Source organism: Pygocentrus nattereri, chromosome 16, assembly GCF_015220715.1.
Source record: "Pygocentrus nattereri isolate fPygNat1 chromosome 16, fPygNat1.pri, whole genome shotgun sequence".
NCBI lineage: Eukaryota > Metazoa > Chordata > Actinopteri > Characiformes > Serrasalmidae > Pygocentrus > Pygocentrus nattereri.
Window position 1 is genome coordinate 3,338,234 of NC_051226.1, and position 14,489 is coordinate 3,352,722.

Sequence of the window (14,489 nt, forward strand, 5' to 3'; positions counted from 1 at the left end):
GGCACCAGCCCTGGATCTTTTAGAAGCAGGGAAAAGTTCCTCTGATCCTTGACTATGGCCAGAAACTAGGATCAGAAAAAGGTAACTAATAATATGCACACATAGTGTTTAATTCACTTTTGCTATTAAAACACCGGGTTATTACGAGGCCTTTAAAAGCCGTTAGGTACCTTTAAGGAGAGTACCTATCGATGCCTTTGGAAAACACGTAGTAATATTTGATCACATTTTCATAATTTAGCTCATCTAAACCACAAGGACACTTAAGCTGGACAGGAAATACAGATTTTGTATAGCCATAGCTGAATTCCAGAGTGGCTCCTATAACAACAGCAAACACTTCATTGTTTATGTAAAGCACTTTGGGGGATCTGAGGTTCCTCCAGCAGGAGCACCATTGGCATGCAAGTGCTTGACATGCATTCTAGGTGTGGTGCATCCAGATATTTAATCGGAATTCCATTGACTTTCCAAAATTCCTTCATGATCCAGTGGTTGAGATGTAAACAGGGAGGTTCAGAGTGGGATTGGTGTGAAATGGTTCAGATGTCTTTACAGTGGTGGTGATAGGAACCAGGGGTCGTCATGACTACAACACAGATATTTTATTTACTATCCAGAACCATCAGAGAACCTACACGAGTCTTCTGAGTTTTTTATGGAACGTTGATGATGGAATATAGTAGGAAAGCATCTCAGTCATCAGGCAGTGAATCCATAACCGTTTCCTGTAGTAACTTTCTGTGAGGGAGCTTTTAGAGGTGGATGTCTGGTTCCTATCACCAGTGCTGTGAAGAACTCTGGCTCGGTCAGTTTTTCTAGAACATCAAACTGCTCTGATTGACTCTGATTACATCTCAACCACTTAAATACACAAAATGTAAGTGACTCTGTTATATATGTTATATATATGTTGCCTTTAAATATTAGTGAACATTTCTGATATATGCAGGACATCAACTGAACATTCAATATATTCTTTGTTTTAGTCCTAATCCTGTATGTATGTGCTGGTAGAATAGTTTCCATCCTGTATATATCTGAACATCTGAACAAAATGTGGGGAGACCTTAGGCAGCTTTACATGGTGAAACTTTCATGCAGCTAGTTGCATGTTGTGAGTTGCCTGCAACAAGTTCCATGCAACTTGACAGTTACATGAAGCATCTTGAAAACAATCAAATTTGCACACAACTCATACAGTTACTCCACTAGTAGCCAAATTCACAGCTTATTTCATTTAAAATACTGAGTCATTATTACAATAAAGTCATTTGTGAGGCAATATTTACATATCAGCATTTTTATCATCTTCGTACGTATGCGAATATATATATATGTGTGTGTGTGTGTGTGTGTGTGTGTGTGTGTGTGTGTGTGTGTGTGTGAAGATTCTGAAGTAATGTGGAACAAATAAAAAAAAAGACAAAATGTTAATTATACAAGGTTTTGTTCTGAGAGTAACGTGAAGGATAGAGCTGGATATTATGCTATGGCTACAACAAACCAGGGAAAGTTGAAAGAAGTCGGTTCTTGGCAGCTGTGGAGGTGAATGTGAGAGTAACACGGCTCGTCTCCCTGTCAGATACAGTCTGGTACACCTTAGCAGCTGCAGTGTGAAAACAACCGAACCAACTGGGAGAAATTCAGTGTTACAGAAACCCAAACTCTGGTGTGAACTTCCTCACACGTACATTCCTGTACCGATACTGAATCTGACCTTTATGAGCTTGAAAATACTGGAAACCTCTTTATCCGTTTGCCTCTGAAGGAATATTCATTTCTGAGTTCATTAATTTCCTAATTAATGTGGTTGACCTGAATTTTCCCTTTATAGCACAGAGAGCAGGAACATTAAACATGCATATCTGACCCCTGTCCTGGTCCTGTGGGTCATCCAGGTGCTTTACAGAGAACTATTTGTTACACCTAAAACTACTGACCGGAACTACACAGCTTTGTAGTTCTACAGTTACAGACTGTAGTCCATCTGTTTCTCTGATACTCTGTTACCCTGTTCTTCAGTGGTCAGGACCCCCACGGACCCTCACAGAGCAGGTACTGTTTGGGTGGTGGGTCATTCTCAGCACTGCTATGACACTGACGTCGTGGTGGTGTGTTGCGCTGGTACAAGTGGATCAGACACAGCAGTGCTGCTGGAGTTTTTAAACACTGCGTCCACTCACTGTCCACTCTATTAGACACTCCTACCTTGTCGGTCCACCTTGTAGATGTAAAGTCAGAGACGACAGCTCATCTGCTGCTGTACAGTTTGTGTTGGTCATCCTCTAGTCCTTCATCAGTGGTCACAGGACGCTGCCCACAGGACGCTGTTGGCTGGATATTTTTGGTTGGTGGACTGTTCTCAGTCCAGCAGCGACACTGAGGTGTTCAAAGACTTCAGCACAACTGCTGTGTCTGATCCACTCAGACCAGCGCAACACACACTAACACACCACCACCCCGTCAGTGTTACTGCAGTGCTGAGAATGATCCACCACCCAAATAGTACCTGCTCTGTGAGGGTCCATGGGGGTCCTGACCACTGAAGAACAGGGTAACAGAGTATCAGAGAAACAGATGGACTACAGTCTGTAACTGTAGAACTACAGAGACCAGCTATACAGTAAGTGGAGCTGATAAAGTGGACAGTGAGCGCAGAAACGAGGAGGTGGTCTTGATGTTCTGCCTGACCTGTTTAAATATTTTTCTTCAGATACTTAATGTTGGTTTTGCGGACCATTACAACTACAGCAACTACAGCCTCCAGCTTCAGACTTCAATAAAACAAGCAACACTGAGATCACGACTAGTTCGGTTTCCATCTAGGTATCATACGTTTGAGCCTATTTACGTATCAGATTTGATGGAAACAGCAAATATTGAATTAAATTCACCACAGCTGTGTTTAAGAGAGAAGTCTAAGCTTTTAAGTTAAATGTAACTGGTTCTATAACTTTTTAAAGGTTCTTCACACCGGAGGTTCGTCACACTGTCACATCTCATCAACTAAATGGTTTTCTAAAGAAATGGCATCATGCTAAAAACACCAAATGTTCAGTTTTATGAAATGATTAGTAAGAATTGTGCTGATACTAAAGCAGTCAGCAAAGATCTGTCAGAACAGTCAGGTTCCCATCATAGTATTAATCATAAGGTATCAAACAAGGTTCTGTGGAACCACCTTTTTGGTTCCTTAAAGAGCCTTTCAGGGGATGATTCTATGAAGAAGTGTGATATGTGTGGCCATTTTTTTTTTAAAGAATTTGCACATAACTTAAAGGTTCTAGACCAGTTAGAGTGCTATCTCAGAAGCGTAGGTTCAGATCCAGAACCGGTAAAGATCCTTCATCTTCAGGAGTGTATTCATGGAAGGCTGTAACATGAAATAATGTAAAAGTTCTATACCAAATAAAGGTTGGTATAGACCCCTTTAGAACCCTTGTCATTTTATAGTGTATACATATTGATAAACCTGATTCTGAGCATTTCTGATGCTGGGAGGTCGGTTCCAAAGATAAGCTCCTGTTCTCGGTTCTCTGTTCTGTGTTCTGGTTGTGCTGTATCACACTGTCGTCTTAAGTGGTTGGCGCTTAGGAGTTGATGTGGAAGCTCTGGCGCCGTGGCTGTGAAATGTGACATAATTAGCCGTGGGTTCCAGCAGCGCGTGGGCTGCAGATATATCTGCCATTACTCTCAGTCCACTCTGGAGGAGAGCGAGTGACCGAGAACACAGAACAGAGAACAACTAACAAACACTGCTGCGCCTGTCGCTGAAAGAACGAACCACTGATGGCATTTATACGGATCATTCTGCCGAATTGGTTCGAATTGGAGCTGAAAACACATTTCAGGCTTTTAACTGATCTTAGACCTCAAATCCTTTTGCTCTGAGTGACTCTAACCTTAATTATGTTGATTTTATTAAATGATTGAACTTCACCCAATAACAGTATCTGTGTTTTCTTGCAAAGATGAAGCCTGAGGTGTTTACATTCTCCCTCTACTTAACAATCTGATGGAGAATCTCTGTTTGCATGTGCACAGAAGCCGCTTAGTGTAGACGTTACCATGGCAACGAGCATCATGTGAGTCCAGTCAGAGTGAGATGAGCAGCAGTGAGCAGTGATTGTGTTTTTAACTGCTTTAAAATGACGTCAGACTCAGGAAAACGTCCTTCACATGTCCTTATTAAAGAAGGCCGAGAGGAAGACGTCGTGCTCTGAGACACATAAGCTGGACGTCCGTCCCACCGCCGTCTTTTAAAGATCAGAGCATGAACTTCGTCTCCTCTGCAGACCAGTTTCTGCTCCGCCGTGTTGAACGGTATGAACTCTCACTGTGACGCGATGCACATGTAGAACGGACTTAAACTTTCCGATAGGGAATGTAATTGGATACAGGCGTTTACACGGATATTATTCTTCTATTTAACAGATTATTTACAGGATTACCCACGTTGTTCTTAATTACAGGAAATTCTTCTGTTTTTCAGATCCGGGACACATTTACTTCAAAACAAACTGCTCAACATGTGGCCTCAATTGCTTTTTGCTTGTTTGTTTTTTCTGTGGAGCCACATATAGAACACTACACACCCTCCCCTTAACACCTATGGTTGGTCAGCCAAGACAAAAAAAAAAACATTCTAGTAAAGCCACATTCAAATAATACCATCATGGGCTGGAGGATAGGGAACCACCCTTATGACCAAAAGGTTGCCAGTTCAATCCCCTGAGCCGACAGTATGTGACTGAAGTGCCCTTGAGCAGGACATCAAACCCCCAACTGCTCCCCAGCCGCTGTGGATAGGGCTGCCCACCGCTCTGGGCAAGTGTCCTTATTGCCCCCTAGTGTGTGTGTTCCCTATTGTGTATGTGGTGTTTCACTGCACAAATGGGTGAAATGCAGTGGCGAAATTTCCCGCTTGTGGAATTAATAAGCGTCTCTTAATCTTAGAACGTGACCCGAGTGTGTGTTCACTAGTGTGTATGTGGTGTCGGTGAAATTCCCCTGCTGTGGGATTAATAAGGGTCACATGAAATATTTTTTTATTTATCATTTCACACACTGCACTAAATTCAATCAAACTAATTATTGGGGCACTAATTAGACAGCACCTTTTTATGTTGATGTTTATGCAGCATCGCAACTGGACGGCACTCCTCTATGCTGCACAACATGCTTTAACCTGTGCATGTAAAATGGAAAAATGCGCTGACCGCCCATGAAAGAGCAGCATAGTTCATCCAAAAATGACCAGACAGCACTGAAGATGTCTTCAGTCACACATCTGATGTAGAGGAAGTGTGAGATTGGGCTGTTTTTGAACTCCTGCATAGGAAGCTAACTTCACTAACGTGTTGAAGGCATTACCTGTTGGCTTATTTTAGCCTTGTGGTGCTAAAACTAAACACGTTTCAAACATGTCACTTTAAGCTGGTTTGCTGGGTGTGTGCATGCAGTTAGCATGCAGTCAGCTCCATGCTAATTGGTGGGGTATAAGCTTTCGTTACTTGGTAGCGTCTATGAGCCTCCCAGCACTAAAACTAGAGAAGTGTCAGACAAATCTTAGCAGATCAGCTGAATTTGGATGAGGAGGAAATTAGGTTTTCCACCAGAGTATTGCTTTAAGCTCATTTACGGTTTGCTTGATGTGTTTAAGCAGTTTAGCAATTTCACTAACACATTTAAGCTGGGGGTGCGCATGCCGTTAGCACCATGGTAATTGGTGGGGTGTAAGCCTACATTACTTTTTGGCATATATTAGACTCGGCAGTGCTAAAACTAAAGAAGTTTCAAACGTCTTAGGAAATGAGATTTTTCACCAAACTATCGCTTTAAGCTCCCTCACAGCTTGCTTGAAGTGCTTTCTGCAGTTAGCACCATGCTAATTGGTGGGGTATAAGCTTTCATTACCAGCGGTGGACGAAGTACACAAACCATGTACCTGAGTTAAAGTAGAGACCCCCGAGGTAAAATATTCCTCCAGTAAAAGTAGAAGTTCCTCTCTTTAGACCTCCACTTGAGTAAAAGTACTAAAGTATTTACCTTCAAATGTACTTAAGTATAAAATAAAAGTACTAAAAGAGTAATTAACTTAATGCAACTTAGTTCCAAGTTTAAGTTGAATAAAAACTGGCTTTAAACTCAGGATCACAGATGAGCTCCTTTACTATGTTGATCTGTAGGCGTCTGTTCATAAACATAAACCAGCGCAAACTCATTTACTATAAAATGAAATGGTGTTTGTAGAAATTCAGAAAAAAGCCGCGTCAGTCTCGACTGCATATGTGGACATATTTCTATATTGAGCTCTATTTACACAAAGTTAGGTTAGTTCATCATTTATGTTGAACAGACTCTCCCAAAGTTTTACGCTGCTGCGCTGACGTTGAACCGCGTGCTGCACTGGGTCGGTATGACCAACAGGTCAAAACCAGCTCTAAACAAAGTGACCGCTGGGCCCTGATTGGTGCTCTGGCTTTGCGCTTCTTTCGTTTTGACATGTTACGTTTTTATACACACAGAAACCAAAAGGAACGACAGATTTCTCAAAATGTAGGAGGAAAAAGTCGGATATTAGACTCTGAAATGTAGTGGAGTGAAAGGAAAAAGTCGCCCAGAACGGAGAAACTTCAGTACAGATACACCAAAAATACTAAAGTACAGAAACTAATTACATTTACTCAGTTACTCAGTTACTGTCCACCACTGAGCATTACTTGTTAACTTATATGATCCTCCATATGAGCACTACAACTAAAGACATTTCAAACATGCCTTTGCTTTTGGATGAGCAGGGAATTGGAGTTTTTCACCAAACTATCGCTTTAAGCTCCCTGCTTGATGTTTTTAAGTAAGCAGTTTAAGTTTTTGACTAGGTTTTAATTTTTTTTAAAAACATTATTCCAGATGCAGCCCTGCGTTAGAACAGGGAGAGTTCCAGGTACCAGACTGCAGTACAGTACGTTTACATGAGGCCCACTTTCCTGCCGCCGATGCTGAGATACGAATCAGGTCTTAAACGTTTGTTTCTGAGAATCATCCACATAAACGTATGTAAAAAGTGTGGATGAATGAAGTGCATTATCCCGCGCGCGGCGCCGCAGAGCTGTGGGCTCCGGGCGGGAATAAAAGCTCAGATGGGTTTGTGTGGGCTGAAGTGCGCAGTGAAAGGGAACGCAGTTGAAAATGAGAAGTAGAGGCTGGTGCTTGGTTGTGTGGGCATGAAGTGGGTGGGCAGATTCTTTAGGATTCTAATGATATTTTCTCAGGTTTCTGTTCACTTTGTGCAACAGTTCTGCCTTTAAAACGCATTTGTCGACGTGTCTGTGTGCCTCCAGCCCGAGAACCTGCTCCTGGCCTCCAAGTCCAAAGGCGCCGCGGTGAAGTTAGCGGACTTCGGCCTGGCCATCGAGGTTGAAGGGGACCAACAGGCGTGGTTTGGTAATGAATCCAATACGTTTTATTCCTTTTTCAGCTCTTTTCAGGGAACCTCTAACTTCGCTGCCTCTCTGGGGTGCAAACCTACAGCACGCGCCTCAGAGAGAGACTCATTTTCCTTCTTACAGCAAAACATCGTCCCCAGGTGCCTTTGTGGAAACCAGGCTGTACATAGAGCCCAGTTTAAATGCCTAATAGTTGAGATCACAGCCGTGAATGCAGCACAATAGAGGGCAGCCAACCAGAGCAGAGTTCATTTACACATATATCAGACTTAAAGGTGCAACAACAGAAATAGAAACACACACAATCTACGGATTAAAGAAAGGGTGGAACCGTATCATGAAGAAATGAATCATATCTGTAATATAATATAGAAATAAAATCACTCAAATGTCATAAATGGACAAATATTTTCAGTTCATTCTGAATGATTCAGTATTTACTAGGAATCTTTCAGTAACTAAAACAAACTGTTCAGTAATAACTACACACTTTAAAAACAGGGTTCTTCAAGGGTTCTTTAGTAGAGAAAATTATTCTGTATAGAACCGTGAACACTTACAGAACCCTCTGCACCATTAAAGGGTTCTTCAGACTGATGTGTTATGAATGGTTCAATATAGCACCAAAAAAGGGTTCTTCTGTAGTATATAAGCCTGATAACATAACAACAGAAGAACCCTTTGGATGGGCCTTCAAGGGGTCTTTAGTAAAGAAAATGTTTCTATATAGAACCACGAACACTTACAGAACCCTCTGAATGATGAAAGGTTCTTTGCATCATTAAATGGTTCTTCAGACTGATGGAGAATGAGATATTTATGATTCTATATAGCACCAAAAAGGGTTCTTCTGTTGTATATAAGCTTAATACCATAACAACAGAAGAACCTTTTGGATGGTTCTGCAAGGGTTCTTTAGTAAAGAAAATGTTTCTATATAGAACCAGGAGCACTCACAGAACCCTTTAAATGATCAAAGGTTCTTTGCACCATTAAATGGTTCTTCAGACTGATGGAGAATGAGACATTTATGGTTCTATGGTTCTATATAGCACTGAAAAGGGTTCTTATATTGTGCAAGAGACTGACATCCTAACAACAGAAGTACCCTTTTTGGTGCTATTTACACTTTTAAACAGATGGTTCTTCAAGGGTTCTTTAGTAAGGAAAACAGTTCTATATAGAACCATGGACTCTCAAAGTACCCTCTGATTAAAAGGTTCTTTGCATCATGAAATGGTTCTTCAGACTGAAAGAGAATGAGACATAGTTGGTTCTATATAGCACCAAACAAGGTTCTTGTATTGTACACATGCCTGACATCACAATAACAGAAGAACCCTTTTTGGTGCTATTTATACTTTTAAACAGGTGGTTCTTCAAGGTTTCTTTAGTAAGACAATGGTTCTATGTGGATCTGTGGACACTCAAAGAGCCCTTTGATTAAAAGGTTCTTTGCATCGTGAAAGCTTAAAGATTGCAGAGTGCTGTAGATGGTTCTATATAGAACCTTTTTGAAAATGGTTCTATATACCACTAGAAGGGTTCTGTTACAATGTCAAGTCTGTAATACTAGAAGAACCCTTTTTGGTGCTATACAGAACCCTTTTCAAAAAACACATTCTCATGGTTCTATACAGAAGCTTTTTGAAAAGGGTTCTGTTGTTACAGGCTAGATATCGTAACAATAAAAGAACCTTTTTGGGGCTATATAGAACCGTTTTCAAAAAGGTTCTATTATAGAACTATATACAGTACATTTTGCATCAAGCTGAAGCGCCATTTAATGATGCAAAGAACCCTTTAATCTTGCAAAGGGTTCTTTGAGTGTTGCTGGTTCTATATAGAGCCATTTTTCTTACTAAAGAACCCTTCAGCCAGTATTTCTGACTTTATGAAGAATAAAGAAGTCGTTAAATTGTCGTTGGGTTCAGCTGCAAGAGTTACCAAACGCAGAGAACATCCTCGAGTGCTGGACACCAAATCCCATAAAACTGGAACCTTCAGTGCAGAAGGCCCAGGGGAACGGCACAGCTCCAGGTTTCTGGTTCCAAAGGTTCTGCTGCTTTGTGCAGCAGAGAAACAGCTTTAGAGCTGAATGGCTTAAAGTGAGTTTCTTTGTGGTGATGCTTCAGCAGCTTATATGTGACAGAGAACCGATGCAGTGAGAAGTGTGTTTATCCTTTTATTTATTTATAAATTCCAGATTTATTTATGAATTCTGGAAACTGAGACATCCCTGTTTTCACTGTCACGGCATCTGTCCAGGCTCATTAGAATTCCTGCTGTTTCCCATCACTGTCTCGCTGCTTAAACTAATAGAGGGCCAGCCTGTAACGACTTCCACACCAGCCCCTCGAATCAATCAGCGCTAACCTGACTCGGCCCCACAGTGGGAGAGCCTGTGTGGGCTGCCGTGGACTCAGACTGCCCTCTACAGCCGCCAGGCGGTCGTTACACTGCAGATACTTACAGATACATACTGTTCAAATGCAGCTCGTTTAACCAGGCCTGATTATCTTCTAATAACAATACTATATATTACCTGTGTTACTAACTGCATGAACACACACTTTCACAGAAGTCCGTGGAGAACAGAAACCGTGCGGTTATTTCTTCTTTTCTTTAAAACGCATAAACCGAAATGACGCTTACGTAACTGTTACAGCACCTTCACACTAACGAGGAATATCATTTGCATTTTTGCAGCTGTAACTTCTGTGAATATTATTTGAATAACTCTCACAGTTTTGGATCATGCAGGAATATGACATTCAATGTATTCCATGAAAGATTTGCTCTGGTTTCCGGAATCCGCAGGAATATGACATTCAATTTATTTCATGAAAGATTTGCTCTGGTTTCCGGAATCCGCAGGAATATGACATTCAATTTATTTCATGAAAGATTTGCTCTGATTTCCGGAATCCGCAGGAATATGAAATTCAATTTATTTCATGAAAGAGTTGCTCTGATTTCCGGAATCCGCAGGAATATGACATTCAATATATTCCATGAAATATTTGCTCTGGTTTCCGGAATCTGCAGGAATATGACATTCAATATATTCCATGAAAGATTTGCTCTGGTTTCCGGAATCTGCAGCCGGCCTCGTAACTTCAGGAGTGATTCCCAGTCAAACTGAAGTTAACACGGTGACCATCTAGAGGATGTGATTATGAGAGATTATCAGCACAAATTACGTCACAGTGATCTTCATGTGACAGGAACCATATGATCCTTCAAGGGGAATATTTCTGTCTAGAACCAGTTCTGCATACAAGCATTTACATCGTTAAAGGGTTCTTTTTGTCATGAAATGGTTCTTTAGATTGATAGAGAATGTGTTGCATGTGGTTCTCCAAGCTTGGCATCACAACAACAGAACCCTTTTTGGTTCTTCAAGGGTTCTTTAGTAAAAAAAGGTTCTATATAGAACCATGAACACAAAGACCTATATATGGTTCTTCAGTATAAAGCATCAAAAATGGTTCTGCTATCACACACAAGCTTGACATCGTAACAACAGACACACCCTTTTTGGTGCCATTTACACTCAAAATATGGTTCTCCAAGGGCTCTTTAGTAAAAAAGGGTTCTGTAAGTAACCAGAAGCACTCATAAATCCCTTTGACTAAAGGGTTCTTTACAGAATGAAAGCATTCTTCAGATTGAAGATCGGAGTGCTATAGATGGTTCTATACAGAATCTTTTTGGAAAGGGTTCTACCATAGCACCAAACATGGTTATGATGCTGAGCCTGTAACAATAGAAGCACACTTTTTGGTGCTATGTAGAACCCTTTTCAAAACACTTCTGCACACTGCTGTGTGTCTATGGCAATTTATGCTCAGCCCAAGAACCATGTGGGAACCTTTTAAGGGCGTATATGAACCTCATACACGCCAAATTAAACCTGTATTAATGATGTCGCTTCCAGACATCATCACAGCAGGAAAGGAAAGGCTGATTTAATGAATGTTCATGTGTCATTTATAATAAAAGACCATATTAAATGTGTCTGTAATATCTCTGAGATATTACAGCCCCCCCCCCAAGGCCCCCACCCCCCCAAGCCCCCAAGCCCCCCACCCCCAACCCCCCCCTCTCCCCCACCTCCGGTCATAAAGTCCTGTTTATGCTGTTCCAGGCTTCGCTGGCACACCTGGTTACCTGTCGCCTGAGGTGTTACGGAAGGACCCGTATGGCAAAGCGGTGGACCTCTGGGCATGTGGTGAGCCTTTATTTACAAACACACACGTATAGAAACTCATCCATATAGACAGCGTACATAATCGTGCTTTGCAGGGTTTCATTAAAAACATTACAGTGTTTATAATAAAGCGATAGTTCGTCTGTTTATCAGATTTACAGTTTTCTGCTTTGATCAGTCAGCCTGGTGATCTTGCTTCGTTACTAGTAGTAACAACAATAATTACTATAATACTTTTTTATTTTTGTGCTTTTTATTTTACTTTATTACTCTGGAGCTGCAAATCTGATTTTGATAAGAAGCAACAATAGGACCTGATGCTACAGCAGCCCGTAGAGATAGAGATTAGAAATGAGCAGATCAGAGGGACGGTGAAGGTGGAGCAGTTTGGAGATAAAGCCAGAGAGGCCAGGTTGAGATGGTTTGGACATGTGTTGAGGAGGAATAGTGGATATATTGGGCAAAGAATGTTGGAGATGGAGCTGCCGGGTAGAAGGAGAAGAGGTAGACCTCAGAGAAGGTTTATGGATGTAGTGAAGGTGGACATGGAGATGGTTGGTGTGAAAGTAGAGGAGGCAGTGGATAGGGCAAGATGGAGGCAGATGAAGAAGAAACTACAGCAGCCTCGTAGCTCCAGCGCCGCTGGGGTAACGCGGAAGGCAGGGGGCTGTAAATGAGCTGTTATTCCAGACTGTCGCTTTAACATGTTTCTGTTTGCTCTCTTGGCTTTTCTGTTCCCTGTATGGTGGCTGTAGTGAGACGTTGATGTTCTGCTCTGTCTCTCTTGTTGACGTAATCCTGGGAGATAATGTTTGATTGTATTTTTGAACACTTTCAGCCATTGTTTCCAGTCTCTTAACTGCTAGAGTGAACAAAACTGTAAATAGTCACAACTTCATTGTACGTCAATGTCTGTTCTCAGTGAGCTACCATCATCAGCACCATCAGAGCACAACCTGACTTTTTCACCTTTTTGCATGCTTGAGTGTTGTATTATGAGCCCACCTTGTGCTTCCAGTCACTGGCCACTTTATTAGAAACACCTACCTTGTGCTTCCAGTCACTGGCCACTTTATTAGAAACACCTACCTTGTGCTTCCAGTCACTGGCCACTTTATTAGAAACACCTACCTTGTGCTTCCAGTCACTGGCCACTTTATTAGAAACACCTACCTTGTGCTTCCACTCACTGGCCACTTTATTAGAAACACCTACCTTGTGCTTCCACTCACTGGCCACTTTATTAGAAACACCTACCTTCTGCTTCCACTCACTGGCCACTTTATTAGAAACACCTACCTTGTGCTTCCACTCACTGGCCACTTTATTAGAAACACCCACCTTGTGCTTCCACTCACTGGCCACTTTATTAGAAACACCTACCTTGTGCTTCCACTCACTGGCCACTTTATTAGAAACACCCACCTTGTGCTTCCACTCACTGGCCACTTTATTAGAAACACCCACCTTGTGCTTCCAGTCACTGGCCACTTTATTAGAAACACCTACCTTCTGCTTCCACTCACTGGCCACTTTATTAGAAACACCTACCTTCTGCTTCCACTCACTGGCCACTTTATTAGAAACACCTACCTTGTGCTTCCACTCACTGGCCACTTTATTAGAAACACCTACCTTGTGCTTCCACTCACTGGCCACTTTATTAGAAACACCTACCTTGTGCTTCAACTCACTGGCCACTTTATTAGAAACACCTACCTTGTGCTTCCACTCACTGGCCACTTTATTAGAAACACCTACCTTGTGCTTCCACTCACTGGCCACTTTATTAGAAACACCCACCTTGTGCTTCCAGTCACTGGCCACTTTATTAGAAACACCTACCTTGTGCTTCCACTCACTGGCCACTTTATTAGAAACACCTACCTTGTGCTTCCACTCACTGGCCACTTTATTAGAAACACCCACCTTGTGCTTCCACTCACTGGCCACTTTATTAGAAACACCCACCTTGTGCTTCCACTCACTGGCCACTTTATTAGAAACACCTACCTTGTGCTTCCACTCACTGGCCACTTTATTAGAAACACCTACTTTGTACTTTCACTCACTGGCCACTTTGTTAGAAACACCTACTTTGTACTTCCACTCACTGGCCACTTTATTAGAAACACCTACCTTGTGCTTCCACTCACTGGCCACTTTATCAGAAACACCTACCTTGTGCTTCCACTCACTGGCCACTTTATTAGAAACACCTACCTTGTGCTTCCACTCACTGGCCACTTTATTAGAAACACCCACCTTGTACTTTTACTGGGCAATGTGTTCCTCTCACTTTGCCCTCTTGTCTCCTTCTCCAGGTGTGATCCTCTACATCCTGCTGGTGGGATACCCGCCTTTCTGGGATGAAGACCAGCACAGACTCTACCAGCAGATCAAAGCTGGGGCCTACGATGTTAGTTCTCTAAGATCTGTCTCTGTGGTTGTTTGATTAGATGTTGGAGAAAATAAATGAGTGAAACATGCTTCAGTTCACCACCATCAGAGCAGGTGCTGTAGCAACTTCTCTCATGAAGCTAGATTTGTTTAGCGAGTGAACTTTAAACTAAGTTGGATCTAACCTTTCTCAGTCTCACTAAGGAGGATGTGTTCCCTTTATTTTATTGAGCAGTGTATATATATATGTACATACTGCTGTTCAAGTTTTATGAGGGGCATTTTTAATCATCAGAATTGTTTTAGCTCACGATGATGCTGCATAGCCAGAATGTGAATAGTCATCATCATCATCATCATCATTATTTCTCTTTACATAATTGCTTTTTGTTAAGAACAGTGTGTGATATAAAAACAAAGAAATA

General features: G+C 41.7%; 1 protein-coding gene across 7 annotated transcripts in view; it reads left to right on the forward strand.

Annotated features, from left to right (window-relative positions):
• The window catches only part of camk2a (calcium/calmodulin-dependent protein kinase II alpha), a 135,596-nt gene that overhangs the window by 95,817 nt on the left and 25,290 nt on the right, over positions 1–14,489 (forward strand). For all 7 annotated transcript variants that reach the window (XM_037546319.1, XM_037546318.1, XM_037546322.1 and 4 more), the window contains exons 7-9: positions 7,347–7,449; positions 11,602–11,685; positions 13,989–14,083. In XM_037546319.1, the coding sequence (XP_037402216.1) occupies positions 7,347–7,449; positions 11,602–11,685; positions 13,989–14,083 (282 nt within the window). The remainder of the gene's footprint in view (positions 1–7,346; positions 7,450–11,601; positions 11,686–13,988; positions 14,084–14,489) is intronic.